Source organism: Harmonia axyridis, chromosome X (assembly GCF_914767665.1).
Source record: "Harmonia axyridis chromosome X, icHarAxyr1.1, whole genome shotgun sequence".
NCBI lineage: Eukaryota > Metazoa > Arthropoda > Insecta > Coleoptera > Coccinellidae > Harmonia > Harmonia axyridis.
Window position 1 is genome coordinate 17,340,456 of NC_059508.1, and position 20,129 is coordinate 17,360,584.

At 34.6% G+C, this 20,129-nt stretch overlaps 1 protein-coding gene and 2 long non-coding RNA genes across 13 annotated transcripts in view; 1 reads left to right on the plus strand and 2 right to left on the minus strand.

Moving 5' to 3' along the window:
* Window positions 1-196: 196 nt before the first annotated feature.
* Window positions 197-20,129, minus strand: part of LOC123686286 (glutamate-gated chloride channel) — a 50,662-nt gene continuing 30,729 nt past the window's right edge. For 5 of the 11 annotated variants that reach the window (XM_045626330.1, XM_045626332.1, XM_045626334.1 and 2 more), the window contains 2 exons: window positions 6,632-6,921; window positions 197-4,281 (listed from right to left, as the gene is read on the minus strand). In XM_045626330.1, coding sequence (XP_045482286.1) covers window positions 4,048-4,281; window positions 6,632-6,921 — 524 coding nt within the window. In that variant the 3' untranslated portion in view covers window positions 197-4,047. The remainder of the gene's footprint in view (window positions 4,282-6,631; window positions 6,922-20,129) is intronic. The other 6 variants (XM_045626331.1, XM_045626336.1, XM_045626335.1 and 3 more) reach the window with 4 other exon arrangements.
* Window positions 10,578-11,528, plus strand: LOC123686290. Its single transcript, XR_006748428.1, has 2 exons — window positions 10,578-10,880; window positions 11,291-11,528. It is a non-coding gene; the product is annotated as an uncharacterized LOC123686290 (long non-coding RNA).
* On the minus strand, window positions 11,096-12,070 carry LOC123686292. Its single transcript, XR_006748432.1, has 2 exons — window positions 11,914-12,070; window positions 11,096-11,216 (listed from the first exon to the last, which is right to left on the minus strand). It is a non-coding gene; the product is annotated as an uncharacterized LOC123686292 (long non-coding RNA).

Sequence of the window (20,129 nt, forward strand, 5' to 3'; positions counted from 1 at the left end):
TACATGTATGACTTCATGTTGTAATAATCTACTTATACATATATTTTGAATACTGAAGATTTGTTAATGAAAATAGAATGAATGTAACTAACTTTTATCTGTTCGTTGTTAATATTTAATTGTGATTTGGATACATTTTTATCGAATTCAGTTCAATATGTCTGTTCAGTTGGATAGTAAATAAATGTGGACAAACTCAATTGACTGTCATTTAATAATCAAATATACACATTGAAATAAAAATATACTATTAAGAACACAACTTTAAAACTACAGTGTTATCTTAACAATTGATTTTGGAAGTGAATACATAACAAAAAGATGAATAGTTTCAGGCATTCTGGTGATAATTATATATGGCCAATCAATCTTGACTGAAAACTTAGATTTAATCAGTAGCACAAAACATTAAATTTCAATTGGCTGTTTGTATTAAACTAATTTTATTTTATATAGATTTTGCTTGAGTAGAAACCATTCATCCTTTGGTCTGAAAGGCAAATTTATAAATTATTACAAAATACTTTATATCAGTAACCTAACTTATTCTAATGTTATTGGTAGTTTTTTTTTGTAATAGACTCCTTAGCTGCTTCTAATGACTACTTGTGATAACATAAGTACGTTTTATAATATAATAATAATAATAATATAACCTGAGTTCTTGTAATGTTTTTTGTACCTACATTTTTGCAATAGGCCTAGTTTTAAAATCTTATAATTATGCTGGACGGCAGCGCTTCTACTAATGAGTAAAAGTCAAAGATAATTGACTGTAAATTATTGCTGTGTCAACTATGGCCGAAGGGCACATTATTCGCATAGACCACGACTGTTCTTCTAATATGGAGTAGTTCTGAGCCTCTGTAAGGTCTCACCAGAGGGGCATGGTAGGTACAGAAAACATTAAAAAGAAGAAATACATAAAAGAACATTCTATAGCTAAATAGATTAGGTAATTTAATTCAAAAAAATGTCTCGAAACTCAATCAAATTAATTTTATTAATTTCTAGAATATACAAAGGTGATTCAGACTCAATTTGTTCTTAAAAATAACGATGATCAATAACAACATTTTGTAAGTATTCGTCTAATTAATAAAAAAAAATTTTGATGTTATGATGTATATCACCCTAAAAACAAGTACTCATCTCTAGAATCTAGTGAATTCATTGGAGGAGAAAACTTCCTCGTGCTCAATCTGATTATTCGTTACAGTTCCTACTTATTTTTGATTTCTTCTTCAATGATTTTCAGCGAATTTGTGCACTATACAGAAATCTTAATATCTGGAATTAAATGATCTTATATTTTCTCCTAATTACTTACATGTCGGAATCACATCAAAACTTGATATCATTATCTAAAACTGATGGCGAGACAGCAAAACGTAACCAAAAGTTTTCAACATCAAATGATATCTGCAAGCTAATGGTTATTGCAGTAACAGAGGCCTCATAACACAAATTATGATAAAACTTGCGTGAATAAATGAATCAATTATTCATATATAGGCACTGATATGAAAGAGGAACCTCTGCAAATTTCATGAATTTTGATATAAATGTAATTGATTGCTTTTAAATCACTCTAATGAATTCGTGGGTGAATGAAATTCACGATTGAACACCATTTGGACAATTGCAGTTTATCAACGTCTGCTGATTGTGTTTTTTTGATAGCGAGACTTTATTATTTCTCATGGATATTTGACGATATTTTCATTCATTTCTTGGAAGATCGACTGTTATCTTTCAACTTAAAGAACCTCCTAGAAAATAGAGGGTACACGAAGAGTAGGGGAGGTAGTATACCTTTGAAAAATTTTTTTTTACCTGAATCAAGACTCAGTAGAATTTTCGCAGAAGCCTTAATTTCATGTTAATAAGACACAGAACTCTTATAAAATATAGTGTAGAGTTTCAAATTATATCACACAGTTATGAAGAGAATATTTCACGACTTTGTAAAACAGATACACTCCAAAATTCAGGAAATATTTTGTAAATTAATAATATTTTTTAATGAACAAGTAGATATTGTACAAAAGATGCTCCAAAAATGTGCAGATCCTGAACCACCAGCTGAAGATCATTATTTTTTGTTTTTTTTTTCAAGTAAACTTTAGGAGGTTTACTATAATTACAAGCGAATGGAAAGTATATTTTCGGAACAACCTATAGGTATGGACCGCATCTTTTATTCTTAATGAAATTAATAACATGCTATGAACACAATCTCTAAATAAGCCTACACAGTGAAATTGAAAATTACATTTCTTAGATGGGCTTCTGGAATTTACATCTTCCACTCATAGTAGGTATGTGTGGAGAAACATTAATAGTTTCGTTTTTTAGATCTTGAAAAGATCAGGTATATAATTGTTGAGGGATTATGTCAGCAATCACTTGTAGAATAATCTATGTGATACTGAGTTGACTTTTCAACGATAATATCTGAACATTTCAACGACGTTGAAATCTTTAAAAACGTAAAATAGTGATCCAAAAATAGATTACGTCTAATGAAAATTTATACGTTACATCCACAACGATAGTTTATTTGACAGATTATTCAGTGATCGCAATTGGTGACGTCACACGGAAATTCATAGGAAAAATTGATTTATTCGGACTATCGAAATAAATTGCCCATTTTATTGTAGAGAATTTCGAAATTATCAGCAAAACACTAAACGGATAGGAACGAATTGACTTCATAGTAAGTTCCAAGGGCGCATAAATGGTGGGGTACTAGGGGTAATTACCCTCCCCCCAAGATTTTTGAAATTTGAAATTTCAGAACTCTCGCAAAGACGAAGAATGAAAATTTTTTCATGAAATAAACGAATGATCATTTAACTTTTCTTTGAACTAGACACGGCATTAAAAAATCGGACCCTTTTACCCTTTTATTTTTCAAGATGATTACTTTTATTGCACTACGAGCTCGTCTTTATCCGAGGTTTATTATTTTCTTTTATAGGTATATCCGCTTCTTCGGCGTTGCCCCTTGTTTTGCCATCTGTAATTTTTGCATTCGTCATCGGTATACACTTGCCCGATTTTTTCGTTTTTTTGTCACAAAATTTGAATACTGCAGTTATCAGAGATCTAAACCTTTCATAAAGATCCAGTTAGTAAACTGCGATGAATAAAGTAATTATTGATTATGGTACTTATTTACCCAATCTCTAACGAAGATTATTAAATATACGATAAATTGATATACGCATCACAAAAACGACACACAGCACACAAAGCATGTTTATAGGACTTTTTGTCTCAAAATTATCCAAACAATATCTTAATTTCCTTGTTACCCCCAATTCAGCAACACCCTGTATAAGGTATGAACATTCGTATCGGTAATAAAAAAAAATGCTATTTTTTCTAGTAATTTGGTTCAAACTTCGTTAAAAAATCTCTTTTTCTCACATTACAGGTATGAGTAAAAGTATTCGTCAACAAAATTTTTTTCGATTACAGAAAAAAAAAATTTTTTAATTAATTTTTAATTTTTGGAAGTCTCATCCCATCAAAAATGAGAGAATATTTTTCAGGCTGTCAAAGATTCTATTATGGCGAGACTTAAATCCTATGAAAAACTAAGTTCTATTTTTGGATCACGGTTATAAAATCTTCTTCTGGAAGTGTTATATACATACATATGCAATTAACTTGGGAATACATTCCCAAAAAGAATCAATGAAAAAAGAACTACGAATCTACACAAAAAACTCTGAAAAATTGTCGATATAACAATATCAAAAAAATTTCATAAAATACTCGAAAATGCTGGAACAGAAATTTACATCAAATTGATAAATAGAAATTTTCTGCATCGACATAAAATATGATAATACAGCCATAAGGTATATAATGAAATATCACATTTGAATGTGCGAATACAGAATAAGAAAATAACAATATTCTTATTCGTCAATCTTTATTTTGTGTTCCTAACGTATGGAAAAAAATCGAACAAAAACCGGTAGCAGCAGTACCAACCGTTAGGAAATCATAACCAGTATCTGGTTAAGGAACTTAGGATTCCTCAGCTTCTTCACGAAAGAGGTAGGTGGACCAGTAGATGACATTGAATAATGCGAAGACCAATGGAAAGGTGATTCTGGATATGACGTCGATGCGTTTGGATCTTGTTGGAAATTTGGATAGCCAGGATCTGCAGCAATTTGGTCTCTCTGGTTGCATGTGTATTTCGCATTGTCGCACCTTTTCAAGACTCATCGGATCTCCTGGATGGTGTACCAGTGGTTTCTGTAAAAATAGCTACGATACATTTATGAATCAGGCTGCATAAAGGATCTAGCTTCGATGAGAAAGAACTAAAGCCAGCATTTGCTCAAACTCTTATAATACTGTGGTGGGTTTTTGCGAGCCCAGTTGTCGGAAGAACATAACCTCAAACGTTCTACGGCAAGGTCTAGGTGTGTATGACAGGGACCACTGAGTTGTCATATTGAAGATTCTATCAGTGGTCTTAGGTTGAGAACGCCTTGCTAACTGTTTAGAATCTTAAAACACATATCGATTCATCTTTTGCTCTTTCACTAAATTATCATTATTGAAACTGACTGTACTATCTCAATAAGTTCACTTTGTAGTGAAATATTTTCCCTTTGACATCTGTAAGCTAGGTCCTTTCGAAACACAAAAACTTTCAAGCGAAAGGAATCGGAAACCATCATAAAATATACAGCGTTTTCCTAAATTGGAAGTATAGTCCATTCAGGAATAATTGATATCGAAGTAGGTTTTGAACGTCTAGTCGCGGCTTTATTTCTGTTTACAAAAATATATATCACTAAAAATTGAAAGATTGAAAGATCCCATTGAAGATCATTAAAATATGCATATTCCTTTTCATCAAAGGCTCTTCAATAATTGTTGCATTCTTGAAGGACACTGGATACCAACCTGCTTGCATAATTCTAATCATATAACTCTTATGGATCATTTCAACTGTGGTAGCTAAACTAGTGAAGAAAACAGAAAAAACTGGTTAATAAATTTAGTAGCTAAGTGAATGGAACAGCCTTATCATAATAAAATTTAAAGAATCCTTTTAGTATATCAAGAATTTTAACATCGCAGTTGTAATGTTACTTTCAAAATTGGAACCAATTTATCAGCCGATGTGTAAATTACTTTCTAAAGTCAATATTTTTTGAAACTGTTCATGACATGAATGATTGATTAAACTTTAACTATGAAAAACATAGATACTATTTGTACACTCAACTTCTCTATCTTTTATTGAAATTCTTTTATACTATTTACTATTAAATCACATAGAGTATTTTGCCCATAACAGCTTTGATTCACTCACTAAAAGCATTTTTGCATGAAATTATTTTTAATTTGTGAATTTTGAAATTTTATTCCATTTTGTTATTATCTTTAAGTGGTTAAGAGCTGAAGAAATTCTTAAATTCACTGTTCTAAATATATTTTTCGATTACATACTAATTAGAAATTAAATCTGTGTTTAAAATTGATACAACTTCTTAGAAAATGAGAGATTCCTGGGCTCAAAAACACTTAGTTTTCGAAAAACAGGGAGTTTCATGTTGTCTTATTTTTGTGATTATTATACCAGTTTATTTAATCTTTATTATTAATCTTCGCTATTGATTGGGTGAATAAGTACTAGAACTTGTAATAAGTTCATTCATCACAACTTACTAACTAGATCTTTATGATAATTTGGATTTTCATAAGGATTAGACTAGATAATTATTCGATTTTTTTTTCTTGAAATATGTAGCAAATACGAGAAAACTACAGGAAACTGAAAAGTGTAGTACTGGACCAAAGTTTCTTTTCACATTTTTCTAAACTATCAGTGGTTCACCAAGTTTTAGAGGAAAGAAGCGGAAACTGTTCCAGAAACAATATCAACCTGTAGATTTCCATTTCAAATTAGCATATCACATGATGAAAACTTTAACTTTTTAAATATCTTGTGAAGGGAAGGTGTTCTGAAAAAAACTTGAAAAAACAAAAACACTTTAACACCCTGTATTTCGAAAACAAAGCGTTTGCGTTTCTACTTGAGATTATCCGAGAAATCTGTCATTTTCGTTTGTACCTCCAATTTAGGAACACCCTGTATTTTTAGTAATGGCAAGTCTTCAATAAACATTTTTTAAGTGAAGTGAGGTGGGGATGTAACACACTGGGTAACACACAAAAGATTCATTCACATTGGGGACTACAGCTGTAAATAAATGCATCATCATAAGGCTGTATTCACACTATACGCGAACTAATGCTATGCTATTCGAAGCAGAAAACGCTGCGAATTTCAAAAAATTTTTTAAGTCCAAGCAATCATTTCGTTCAGTCTAAACACCGTTAATATATTTTTATCGGGGTGTAAATGCTTTGTATGAAGAATCCAAATCGCAAGAAATCGCATCACATCGCATGCGTCGAATCGCGTTCAGTCGGTATGAATACAGCCTCTGCACAAGTGAAGACCTGCTCTCTTCAATTTTGAAACTCACAACAGTGCACAATTCCTTCGTCACATTAAGCGGCTGCAATACTCACATATAAACAACATCTATACATTATGAATGAAAATCATGGAAGAAAACTTTACCAACTTTACCATTGCAAATGTGGCGTTACTTTCAGTATCTATAAAATCGGAGGTAGCATCCAATGATGCTCCATGTTCCATCTCGCACTGCATTCTTTGTTTCTTCATGTTTTCCCTGTGCATGTCAGATCTGGATGCGTAGTTGACAAGTGCAAATTCAAGTAACGCCCCAAACACAAAAGTCAAGCAAACTCCTGTCCATACGTCAATGGCTTTCGTGTAGGACACTGGTGGAAGAGAAGCGTTGATGCCAGAAGTTTGCGTGGCCATTGTTAGTAGAGTTGTCACACCTGGAATAAAAAAAAAGCCGAAATAAATATCAGTGGTTCTTGAATATTCGAAAAATGTTACTATAAGAGAAAAGTATCCTAACAATATAAGTGAAGTCCAATAGTGATGGAGTAAAATCGAATACCAGTTCACGAGAACTATATCAGAGGTCTCAAGAATTATATCAAAGTTCTCGAGAACTACATCAGAGATCTCGAGATCTATATCAGAGTTCTCGACCACTTTCAGTTCTCGGACGTAACAATGTCAAGGCCTTTCTTCCTCATATAATCTACTCCCATCGTCATCAAAGTTATAAAATGATTACCCAGGTGTCGATTAGACAACTTCGATTTCATCGAGAAGTATTTGATTCTGACGACCATCACTATAGTTTAATATACTTTCTGCTCTTTATGTATCAGGTTTTTCAAAAAGATTTTGTCACGTATATTCTTCTTTCGTGGGTGGGCCACTGTCAATGATACCCTGGACTTGAGTAGAAACCACTACTCTATCGATGTAAAATGTTTTCAGCGCTGCGATGTTGCAACTTAAGGTGTACAAGTGCAATAGTTGGCTGTAGCGGTGAGTGGTAGTCGAAATAAATAGGTCGTAGATGTCATACAATGAGCTAAGGTATTTGTAAACATAACGCTATCGGAATATCAATCGATTGGTGTCTGCATCATAAAGTTATTCTCGATTAAACATGTCAGCTTACGAGCCAAACTCACGTCATTTGCGGGAGATTTCAATTTTCTGCTTCAATATGAAGAAATTTGCGGCTAAGGCTCATCAAATGCTGTCAAATACCTATGCTGAGGCCACTATTAGTGAAAGAACGTGCTGAGAGTGGTTTCAACGCTTCAAGAACAGTGAATTTGACGTCGAAAACCAGTATGTAGGTGGTAGAGAGAAGGTTTTCGAAGATGCAGAATTTGAGGTATTATTTGATCGAAACCCTTGTAAAACGCAACAAGAATTAGCAGGATCATTGGGAGTGACGCAACAAGCCATTTCAAAACGCCTGAAAGTCATGTAAATGATTCAGAAACAAGGAAATTGGGTGCCGTACGAGTTGAAGCCGAGACATGTTGAACGGCGTTTGTTTGCTTGAGAAGAGCTGCTTGCAAGGCGAAGACAAAAGGGATTTCTGCATCGCATTGTGACTGGGGACGGAACATGGGTTCATTACGATAATCCCAAGCTTAGAAAATCATGGGGATATCCCGGTCATGCTTCCACGTCGACGGCCAAACCGAATATTCACGGTTCCAAGGTCATGTTCAGTATTTGGTGGGACCAGCTCGGCGTAATGTGAGTATGATGAGTTGTTAAAACCAACTGAAACAATCACAGGTGATCGTTATCGAACGCAATTAATTCGTTTGAGCCTAGCATTGAAAGACAAACGGCCGCAAAACAACAGGAGACATGAAAAAGTGATTTTACAGCATGACAATGATCGACCCCATGTTGCGAAAGTGGTCTAGACATATTTGGAAGAGTTGAAATGGAAAGTCCTATCCGACCCGCCGTATTCTCCAGACGTTGCTCCCTCGGACTGTCACTAGTTTCGACCAATGGCACACGGCCTGGATGACCAGCACTCATGAAGAAGTTAAAAATTTGATCAATTCGCGGATAGCTTCAAAAGATGACCAGTTTTTTCAACGTGGAATTCGTGCACTGCCCGAAATATGGGAGAAAGTTGTGGCCAGCGATGAACAATACTTTGAATCATAAATGCATAAACAGTTTTTTACAATAAAGCCTCGAATTTCGGGAAAAAAGCGCGAAAGCAAAATTGTACGCCTATGTAACGGGTGTTTTTTTTCGAGGTATATAACTTTAAGTTATATAATACTGTTCAAGATAGCGACCGATTTAACAAGTGATTTATTCTCAGTTTGGTTTGGCAATTCATCATGGATAGACTCACGCCTGAACAACGCTTGCAAATAGTGCAATTTTATTTCGAAAATAATGGTTCTGTGCGGAATACGTATCGCGCACTACGTCCATTTTATTATGTTTAGCGATGAAGCGCACTTCGGGTTGAATGGCTACGTCAACAAACAAAACTGCCGCATTTGGAGTGAAGCTAATCCTCAAGTGTATGTCAAAACACCGTTACATCCAGAAAAACTGACTGTTTGGTCGCTTTATCGGCTGGTGGAATCATTGGTCCGTACTTCTTCAAAAACACGTTACATCACTTGGCAGTTTCGCGAAGTCTCAAATTGCACATTGACAGATATCTTCATTGCGATTACGCATACTTGTTCTAAACATATTTATTTTGCGACATTGCTTTGTTAACAACAATTCGAAGATGCAGTGATAATAATTTGAGGATATTAATAAATAACCACAATGCCATCCCCATAGAAAGTGGTAAATTAGTAGTTAAAAAGTTTACCATCGAGCGACTTCGCAACGAAGTCTTTTTGAGAACTACACAATGTTAACATGAATTGGATGATATTTCAAATCCTTTTTGAGTGGGTCACTTTATGTTCCCAATGTGGCTGTTTATTCTGGTGAATGTAATAGTAATACTTTGCACATTATTATTTTCAATTATCCATCTGTGGCACTGAAATATCCAGCCCTCAAAGAGTCCGACGAATATTTATTTATTCTCCTTCATCTGGATGTAATAAACAAAAACAAACGATTCAGAGCAATCCGAGAGGTCGTCGGTGAAACCAGAACGTGATCCTAATAGAAGCATTTTTGCAACAAAATACAGATTACGTATTCACTTGGTCCGTTTTCTGGCTGATCGAGCGATATTTCGAAAACTACAATAGCTATAGGCTTCCCGTTTTTTCAGTTTTATTTGTGCGTTGGTGTCTGCCATGTGGCTGGTGATATAGCTATATCACCAAAAAACCAATAAATTAAAATATATCATATATAGTATTTTTTAATAAGTGGTCAAATGAAGACCGGCTCTGTTTGTTAATTTTATTATTTTATGAGAGATAATTTCACTTTTTTGTGACGTTTGTTTTTTTATATTAGATTGAATAATTATTTATTATATGGATGTTTCATTACTTCATTTCCCATTTCCAAATTGTATGTACAAATTTCTACAGGATTACTTTTGTGATATTCATAAAATAGTCCCTTTGGCACTATACAGTGTGTTTCCAAATTGTATGTATGACTTTGTACAAGATATTCTACACATTAAATAAATGATATTCTATATAGGAATCCTTCTCCGAATTTGAACAATACAAGGCATTTGACCTATATTAAATATCATTTATTCAATGGGTAGAATATCTTGTACAAAGTCATACATACAATTTGGAAACACACTGTATAGTGCCAAAGGGACTTTTTTATGAATATCACAAAAGTAATGTTTTGTGGGGATTACAGATTCCTGCGTTACGGTCATGGTGGCGCTGCCAACCAGGTTAACGCTTCCCCCAACAGAGGGCGCAACAATCTACTTAAGCCTCGAAGTAAGCATCTTAAACGGAGATAAGCCGAGGAATCTACATCATGAAGCATTTCCTTTCTTGTAAAATATCTGTTTTATATTTTATTTTTACTGTTTAATTTATAACTGTCTAACTCGGAGTAGGCAGATAGAGGCCTAGTTAGAAACTAGGCCTCTATTTGCCTACACGGAGTGAGACAGTTATAATTAAAACCAGGGGGGTGAAACTCGTAGTACTAAATTGGAAACAAATATTCTATGCGCCTACCTAACAGAGAATGAAAGAGATAGAAGATGTATGGTTATCTCTGTCGCTCATGACAAGAAGGATAATGTTCCAAAATCCAAATTGACATTCGACAGTTGCAGTTATAACCAAACATTTTCGGATAGTAGTATTGAAAAATATTCAACATTCGTTGAAAAAAAAAATTTTATCCGTTAAGACTGATATTAGATATTATGTTAATTTATTTTTTGTTTGAAAAACCAACATTTTTATTATTTATCTTTGTGAGTATTAAAAAAAAATCAATTTGTTCAATAAAAAAAATTTTTAAATCTTTTGATCTTATATTATGTTATTTGATTTTAGTTTGAAAAACCAAACATAATTTGGTATTTAAAAAAACTCAACATTTCAATTCAATTTCAATTCCAAAATTATTATTTGTGATATATTCATTAGAGATTTGTTTTTTTACCGATGGTGTTTTTTAGTCAGTAAGAATCTGACACTACTGTTTGAGTGCGGACCCTTGCAGTGTCTCCTGTGAGGAAGGATCCTCTCAGGCAGCTGTACAAAGCTTTATTGTGTTTGTTTTGTGCAGTTGATGCAAGATTTTTCACCTATAAAAAAAAGACTTATTATTGATCATAAAATTGTTGAATGAATTCGTTGACATTCTAATATCTGTTTACAGGTCTGCACAACTTTTGGTCTAGTCTAAGGATTGAAATGAGTGCCTCAAATCTTCGATGGACGACTCCATTGGTTATGTACATCCTAAAATGGCTGTTTGATTACTATATCATCAATTTTTAACAGAATTATAAATGATTGAATGAATTTGACCGGTAAAGGTCAATAATTAATCATGGAAAACCCATTTATTAGTTGCCGACGTGAAGCCAACATACTTTAAAATCCCATATATCGCAGACCTCTCACAAAAAGCTCGTCATTTTTCAAAATACGAAGGGGTTGCAATTGCTTTGAAACCAGAGAACATCAAAATAGATAATTTTTTTACACTTTCATAGACTTAAGTTTATATTTAATATTGTATTCCTTCTTTCAGAGCCCTGAAGGTATAACGAAACTGGTCGGCAACTAATAAATGGGATTTCCATGATTAATTTTTGACCTTTACCTGCTAATTTCATTCAATCGTACAGTCATTATCAACCAACAATATTATAAATTATGTACTGTATTTCTGTTTGTTCCATGTTGTGTGTCCATTGAAATATTAGATAGAAGTCAAATAATATAGAGTGAAATCAATTTTTGTTTTTTTTACTAGTAGAATTAAAGGCCGCTTACATTTCAAACTTTCCTGCGGTAATTTCAAATTTTCCCGCCCTGAAGAAAGCCTATTTCTCACTTTGCCCGTTGGTGTCGCTAGTGCGGACCTAATCAAGATGGCGGCTATTTTGTTTCCACAGATTAGTAGGGAGATTGCATTTCTTATTATTAGTATTCTGTGATTAAAACAGTAAAAATAAAATATACAACAGATGAGTTACCAGAAAGGAAATTCTACATAATCATAATCATTATCATTTATTGCATCCCATAAGACAAATTTACATTTATATAGGACAGGTCAGAAATTAAGTAAACAGGAAAAAAAGATCTAACTAAATATTCAAATCAACCTGAAACAAAAATATTCTTCTTTGCTATAGAAACACTGCTCTAGTAATAAATCCTTGATAATTTTTTTAAAACTTAAATATTCAAGATGCTTAATTCGCTCTGGTAGGTGATTGAAAAGTTTGATCCCAGCATACATGGGTGATTGTTGAAATTTCGTGGTTCTGTGTGTTGGTAAGCAGATTATTTCCTTATGTCTGGTATCATACTTGTGATATTCAGAGCACTTTTTTAGGCTATGTATATTCTTACGAATGAACAGCAAGGAATTAAATATATAAATACAAGGAAAACAAAGTATTCGATTCTTGATAAATGATGGTCTACAAGACTCCCGGGGTTTTAGGCCGAACATCAACCTAATGATTCTCTTCTGAGAAACAAAAACCTCACTCTTACTAGGAGATTCTCCCCATAGAATGGTGTTATAATTCATATGGGAGTAGGCTAGTGAATAATATACTCCTATCAGTGATTCCAAAGGCAAAATATTTTTAAGTCGCTTCAATGCAAAAAATGCACTACTCAATCTAGTGCAGACATAAGCGCAGTGAGTTCGCCAGTTGAGAGTGTTATCAATTCGCAATCCCAAAAATTGTACACAGTCAGAGGACTTCAAGTCTCCATAAGGGAGTCTCAAAGTGAGTTCGTTACCGTAGTTCCGACTCTGAAAATAAAGTAGTCCCGTTTTTTCAATGTTGAGAATGAGCAAATTTTTTTTGCACCATTCCGAGAAATATTGGACGAGCATCCCGCATCTCACACGCAATTCCGCAAGGCCAGGGGCGGCAATGAGAAACGATGTATCATCTGCAAACTGCAGGATCCGAATACTCGAGATTAAGTTTTCGAATTTTTCTTTCAAGTAACTTTGGATATCATTTACGAATAATATGAATATCAAAGGACCCAGAATAGATCCCTGAGGTACACCCATTTCAACAGGGTATTTATCGGAATTTATTTCTCCTATATGAACAAACATCCTACGATCTGTCAAGTAACTTCGAACCCATTCAAGGAAAATCCCTCTGAATCCGAGACTATACAGCTTGTCCAAGATGAATTCTATGTTTAAGGTATCGAATGCACGAGATTCATCAAAAAACATTCCCGCCACCGAAACGCCATTATCCAGAGAGTCGTATACGAACTTCACAAAATCGCATGCCGCTGTTCCAGTAGACCTGCCAACTCTAAACCCTTGTTGGCAGTTCGTTATAATAGAAAATTTGTCAAGGAAATTCATAATTCTGTCAAAAACTAATCTCTCGATAATCTTTGACAAGGTACTCAACAATGATATCGGACGGTAATTAGAAATGTCCTCTCTAGATTTTTTCTTATGCACAGGGATGATCTTTGCAGTTTTGAGCACCGACGGAAACTCGCCGGAGGTGACCGAGAGATTGACCAAGTAGGCCATAGGGTTAGAAATCTGTTCAGCCACGACTTCTAAAATCCTTAGCGAAACCATGTCATATCCACTGCTTTTTCTGTTTTTAAGGCTCTTTATTACTCTTAAGACCTCTTCAGGCATGACCGGGAAGAAGAAAAAGTTAATGTCGGCCAACCTTTCGGTTGTACAGGAGGTAAAATTGTATGCACCATAGTGCTCATATACACTTCTTTTGCCAATGGTAGAAAAATATCTGGCAAACGCTTCAGCTACCTCACCGCAGTCAGAAACAACGTTACCATCTATTTTGAGGGCAATTTTTTCATTTTGAGAATTTAGACACATTTCGTCTTTAACTATTTTCCATACAGTCTTATTCTTATTAGAAGAAGACAGTAGCAGATTTTTATAGTAGGTATTCTTAGTTGCTTTCAACAAAAGCGTGTATTCTTTTCTCGCTGACGAATACAGAGCTTTGACATTCGGAGAATTCGAATTGCGAAGCAGCCAGTGGAGATTCTTTAGATCACTGCCTGCTTGCCTTATTTCCGATGTAATCCATTGATGTCGTACGGAATTTCCGAATCTGGATCGCCTGATCGGGCAAGAAGAATCAATTAAACTTGTTAGGATGGAGAGAAATTCATTGAAAGCACTATTTAGATCGGTGTGTTCAAATACGCTATTAAAGAAAGTGCGTTCAGTCCTCAAATGAAGACAGCGCAAATTCTCCTCGGAGAGGAGGCGATATGTCCGAGTCACCGGTTTAGTTGGCAAAGTGTTGGAATCATGAAAATATTGCAATTTTATTGCCCTATGGTCGGCTATTTCACAGTCGTGAACAGTAGTTTTTACAAGTTTTTGGTTTGCATTTGTAAGGATGTAATCGATCTTTGTGGAGCTTATTGATCCATTTCTGTTGACAAAGACTCTCGTTGCCTCCTCAGAAGTAACATTGAGATTGAAACTTAAAATAAAATAATTAAGGTAGTTATGCGAGTCAAAATAATTTATATTAAAGTCTCCGCAAATAAAAATAGTTTTTGAACCAGTGAGACAAAAATCAAGCACATATGAAAGCGTATTGAAGAATAATTCAAGATTTCCCCCGGGAGGCCTGTAGACACTTACAATAGAAATGTTCGAAGATACATTTTCCAGGGTAATGGCACAAAATTCGCATTGTAGTTCAATAGTGAACTTCTTCACATGTTCGATCTCTTCGAAAGTGTAGCAAGATCGAACATAAATAGCTGTTCCTCCATGTTGCCTCGTTGGTCGACAATAATATGCTGCCATAGTGTATCCTCTCAGCGAAATCGAAGGTATCTGCAAAGGAGTACTCCAGTGTTCCACAACACTCAATATATCGGGATTTTGTTGTTCCGTAAAGACTTCTAGGTGATTTATCTTGTTAGAGATACATTGAACATTGAGTTGAATGATTGTTAACTTTCCAGGTGAGTTTATTTCCTTTGTTTTGATGGTGGTACTGTTTATTAGCTTTTGGCATTCGTAAACCGACTTTTCATAAAAAACCTGTTCACTGCCACTCCAGAAGGCCAAAATGTCGGGTTCATAACTTTGTCTAGCTGGCCTGAAGGTAATGTTATTTTGAACGACGAATATACTTCAGGTTTTTTAGAGTTGAGTTTTTCAATGGTTACATCAGTAGAATGCTGGCTTAAGAAATCTTGCAGATCTGTTATTGTAGTCTCCGGACTTAATCTGGTCACATGTAGGTGAGAAACAAGCTTTTTTGGAACAACATGTAAGCTACTATTTTCTTGTGTACCGATGATGGGATTCAGTTTCTTCTTAGAAGGGGGTAAGTATTTTAAGGGTGTTTTATTTTGGTTGGATTGATTTATTGTTGGGGCATCCAATTTCCTTTGTTTCTTTCCCTTGGTTACAGTATTCCATTCCGAAGACTTATCAATGGTCGGAACAACACTCATGATCGACTCTTCATCAGATTTCCTTATTGTTTTATCATCGGAAAGACAGATGCTAGGAACCTGGGCGATCGACAAAGATGACTCGCCGTGGGAGATCCGATGTATCATATTGTCCGCACCATTCTCAACACGTGGAGTTGTGATAATGTTTTTATCATGTTTCTTTAAAGAAGATAATTGTTCGGAGAGATTATTCATTTGTTTATTCTGTGTTATTATCAATTTTTTGAGATTATTGATTTCATCTAGGAATAATGTAGAAATTTCACTCACAATATCCTTTTTTAGCATTGCGAGGTCTTTCCTTGTTAGTTGGATTATGTCTGATTTTGCATTCCGATCCAAGACCGTCAGAACACTTGAACTGGATCGACAGCAATCCTCACATAGCCATTTTTTGGCACTATTTTCACGAATTTTGTTGCGTTCTTCTAGTGATAAGTTAACACACTTGATATGATAAGCACTGTCACAAATTTTACAATTTATTGAATCTTCGTGTCTATCAATTTTACTTGAACCCTGGGAGCAAGAAATTCCTCGACCATTCGACATGGCGACGACATACATATATATACATACATACATATATATACATACATATATATACATATACATGATGTAGGTTGCTATTAGACTGGGATTCCTCGGCTTATCTCCGTTTATTCTTCCCGCTAACTAGGAGTAGGCAGGTTGAGACCTAGTTAGCGCATGTCCCGTTATACTTATCCCGAGGCTAATCAGGAGTAGGCAGATTGAGGCCTGATTAAACCCCACCATCGACCAAGTCGTCACGCTGTCCCAAAAGTTTTATTAAGTTCAAAATTTTATCTTATATGGAAGTCAGTATGTGTACTCTATGTGTAGTGAAAAAAAGAATAGAATTGAGAAGTCTAATAATGATATCCTAATGAAATCATAATCGAACTTCCTATTGAAATTGATATAATGTTCTCTATGTGTGGTGAAAAAGGGAATGGAATATAGAGATATCAAAGAGACCTCGCATGAAACGACCCAATGTGGTTATTAAAAAGACATTTATTGACTCAAAAACTTCCATAAAAGTGACAACAAATGGATGTTTTTTTGGGGATATTTTTTCATGTCTCAATTTGGACAACACAACGACTTGAAATGCGTACATGATGTCGCGGACATTTCGCTGCAAATGCGAGCGGGAGGCAATGTTTTTAATACATCGTATGCGAGCTTTTAGTTGCAAAGTTACTTCCATGGTACTTCACAGTTACCTCCCAGTGTTTGCTGGGCTAGAACGTTACAGTCAATGGTGATCGGTATAGAGCCAAGATTATTAATTTTTTCATTCCTGAATTGAACAACCATGATGTCCAGGAGCTGTGGTTCCAACAAGACGGCGCAACATGTCACACAGCTCGTGCCACAATCGATTTATTGAAAGACACGTTTGGTGATCGCCTAATTTCACGTTTTGTACCTGTGAATTGGTCTCCAAGATCTTGTGATTTAACACTGCTAGACTACTTTCTGTGGAGCTATGTAAAGTCATTGGTCTATGCGGATAAGCCACAAACCCTTGACCATTTGGAAGACAACATTAGCTGTGTTATTGCCGATATACGGCCACAAATGTTGGAAAAAGTCATCGAAAATTGGACGTCCAGATTGGACTACATCCGAGCCAGCCATGGCGGTCATATGCCAGAAATCATAATTAAAATGTAATGCCACAAGATTATCTTGCGGATAAATTCATGTCAATCGAATAATCCATCGTTGTTTTATTGCAATTTAAAATTCTATAGCTCTAAAAAAAAACACTCTCTATAAACATTGGACATTCCCATTTAAATCGTGTTTCACCACTTTCGGACCAGCCTGATATAGTCAAAAATAATTTAAGCTTATGTGCTGAGTGCTGTCAATTCCGTCAGAATTTGAATCATTGTCCTAGCCCGAAATTTACAAGACTTATCGACCGATCGAACGCTATTGACCCATCCTGTATAAAATAATTGTTCAGATAGGCACAAACCATAAGTTCAATTAACAGTATTTCTGGGAATCCAGATGAAATAACTAGAAATTACTCGGTATCGCGGAAATATCGAATTTTTTTCGATTACCCGATCAGTTGCATCTTGTTTATGAAAGCTCCAGGAATGCAAATCGAAATAATGGAATACACCATATGCAAAACCCATTTGCAATATGATAATACCAATGAGTTTCTCCTGACCTCGAATATCCTTTCTGAGAATCCGAATTCAATTCGCAGCCTCATCAAATATGCATTGAAAATTCGATATTTGAATAGAGCTAGTGGTAATAACTGTTATAGGAAAAAAAAATGGCGAAAAATTAGCGTTATCGACAGACGCAAACCATGAGGGAACAGCTCGGTCCGTTCTCGGAATAATCAAATCACAAATTGGTATGGATTCCCTTGAACATTTCCTCGCAATGGACTGGATAAGGCATTGTGGTCGTTTTGTTGTTCCAGGAACTCCCCTTCCAGATTGCATTGCGATGAACATCCCCAACTATTCGTGTAATTTTAAAAGCTCTCCACCCACAAATGTTAATATATTATGTCTGTAAACGGAAGTACAAGGGAAAATGAGAGAATCCTTAGATAATTTCAAGGGAAAAAGTCCTATAAACTTGGGACCGCAAACGCTCTTTTTCGAGATACAAGGTACTTATTCACCCAATCTGTAGCAAAGATTAATGAATATTCGATAAACTTATATAATCAATCACAAAAGAGTAGGACTACAAGAAACACCCGGTATCTCGAAAGCAAAGCCTTTCAATGTCCATATTTATTGGACTTTTCGGCTAATCAGAGATCGTCAATTCTGGTACCTCTCACCGATTCTTCGTAGAGCTCACGGTTTCGAGGAAATTTGAACTCGAAATTTGGGAAAAAATTGAATTTGCCTCTAAAAATCGTTATATCTCCTGAATTATTCGTCACAGATCTCTCAAATAAAAACGTTTTTCGAACTTCAAGTTACGATCTGAAACATACTGAGGTTTCAAGGGCGTAGCTCATGTCCGGGAGAAGTTTCAGCCTCGGGAAATTCATCCATTTCTTGTTCGAAAATTCCGGTTTTTTACCTATAATTTCTGAAATAATGTACTAATCGCCAAACTGCAAGCATTTTCGTGATCTACATAGTCGAATTAATCAATGAAGTGGTACAATAGTCCCATGAAATAACTTTTTTTTTCAATTTTACTAAGGGTCAGGTATGGTGAATTTTACGAAAATTTTTGGACAAAAAAATTCGAACTGCAATCATATCGAACTGAAAAATACCTACGTAATTTTTTTCCGAACATTTCGAGCCTTAAATGGTTCCAAACGATTCGGTAAGAACCGGATTTTCGAGGTTAATATCAATTCTGTCCGGCCAAATCTCGAACAGAAACTTTACGAGTATGTTTAAGGTCCGAAATTTCATGTAGGTTTGTTGCTCATTAGCTAACCTACCTGCGGCATTTGAAATCTGAACCATTCCTGAGAATTTCAAGAGCTAAGCTACTTAAGTACGTTCGGAAATTATCGTCTTTATGGCTGGCAGGACATACCTTATCGTTTAAGACGATTCCCGGCTCAAAATTTGATGATTACAGATATTGTAACGAAATATTAAAGTTTTCTTAAAAAGCGCCCAAAAATGTAAGCACTGACTTGAAGAGAACCCATAAATAATATTCCAAATTAATAAAAACATGCTCAAAAAAATTTATATCATTTTCCGAACATCTGTTTATATGTTAAAAATCCACGAACGATGAATCATTCCAAATGAGAAACATTATTTTCCATCTGATTATCAGGTTGGAAGGATTTTATTCGCGCAGTCGACTCAACAACAACAAAAATATTCAAAAAAATAGATAAAAAGATACAAAAAAAGGGGACAATCCTTCAATATCTATGTTTTTTTTTATGTATTGGGAGATCCTGCCAAACAATAGTTTATGAATTAGATAGATTCAATTTCATATTGCAGGCAGAATGTCCACTGACATATAATATAAGTAGTAGATAAGAAATTATAAATTTTCAAGTTCAATGTGGAAGGTCATACTTAATATGTTTCAGAATGTTGCCGAAAGAAATCATGATTGTATTTCAATTTATTTCATAATTAAAATACATATCTGTATCTAGTCAATAACTATGCTTGTAATTATGTCATACCAATGACATAGAATTATAATGATTGTGATAATAACTATCAATTCCCCAGAAAAAAAAAACAAACAAAAAAAAATGGAAAACAAAAGGAAAAAAGTGGAAGAAAAACAAGAGAAAAGAATTAAAACAAAAAATGATGAGAGAAACAAAATCCAATGAAAACAGAAAAGGGAAATTATCATTTAATATTCATGTTCGCTTATATCTTAAGATATTTTGCCCAAGAATTTGATAAAACATTAGATTTTTCATTGCAGGCAAAATGTCTTATATCATAAAATGCATTTTAACAGTAATGAAAAGCCTCCAAGTCCAAAGAAAAGACATTTAT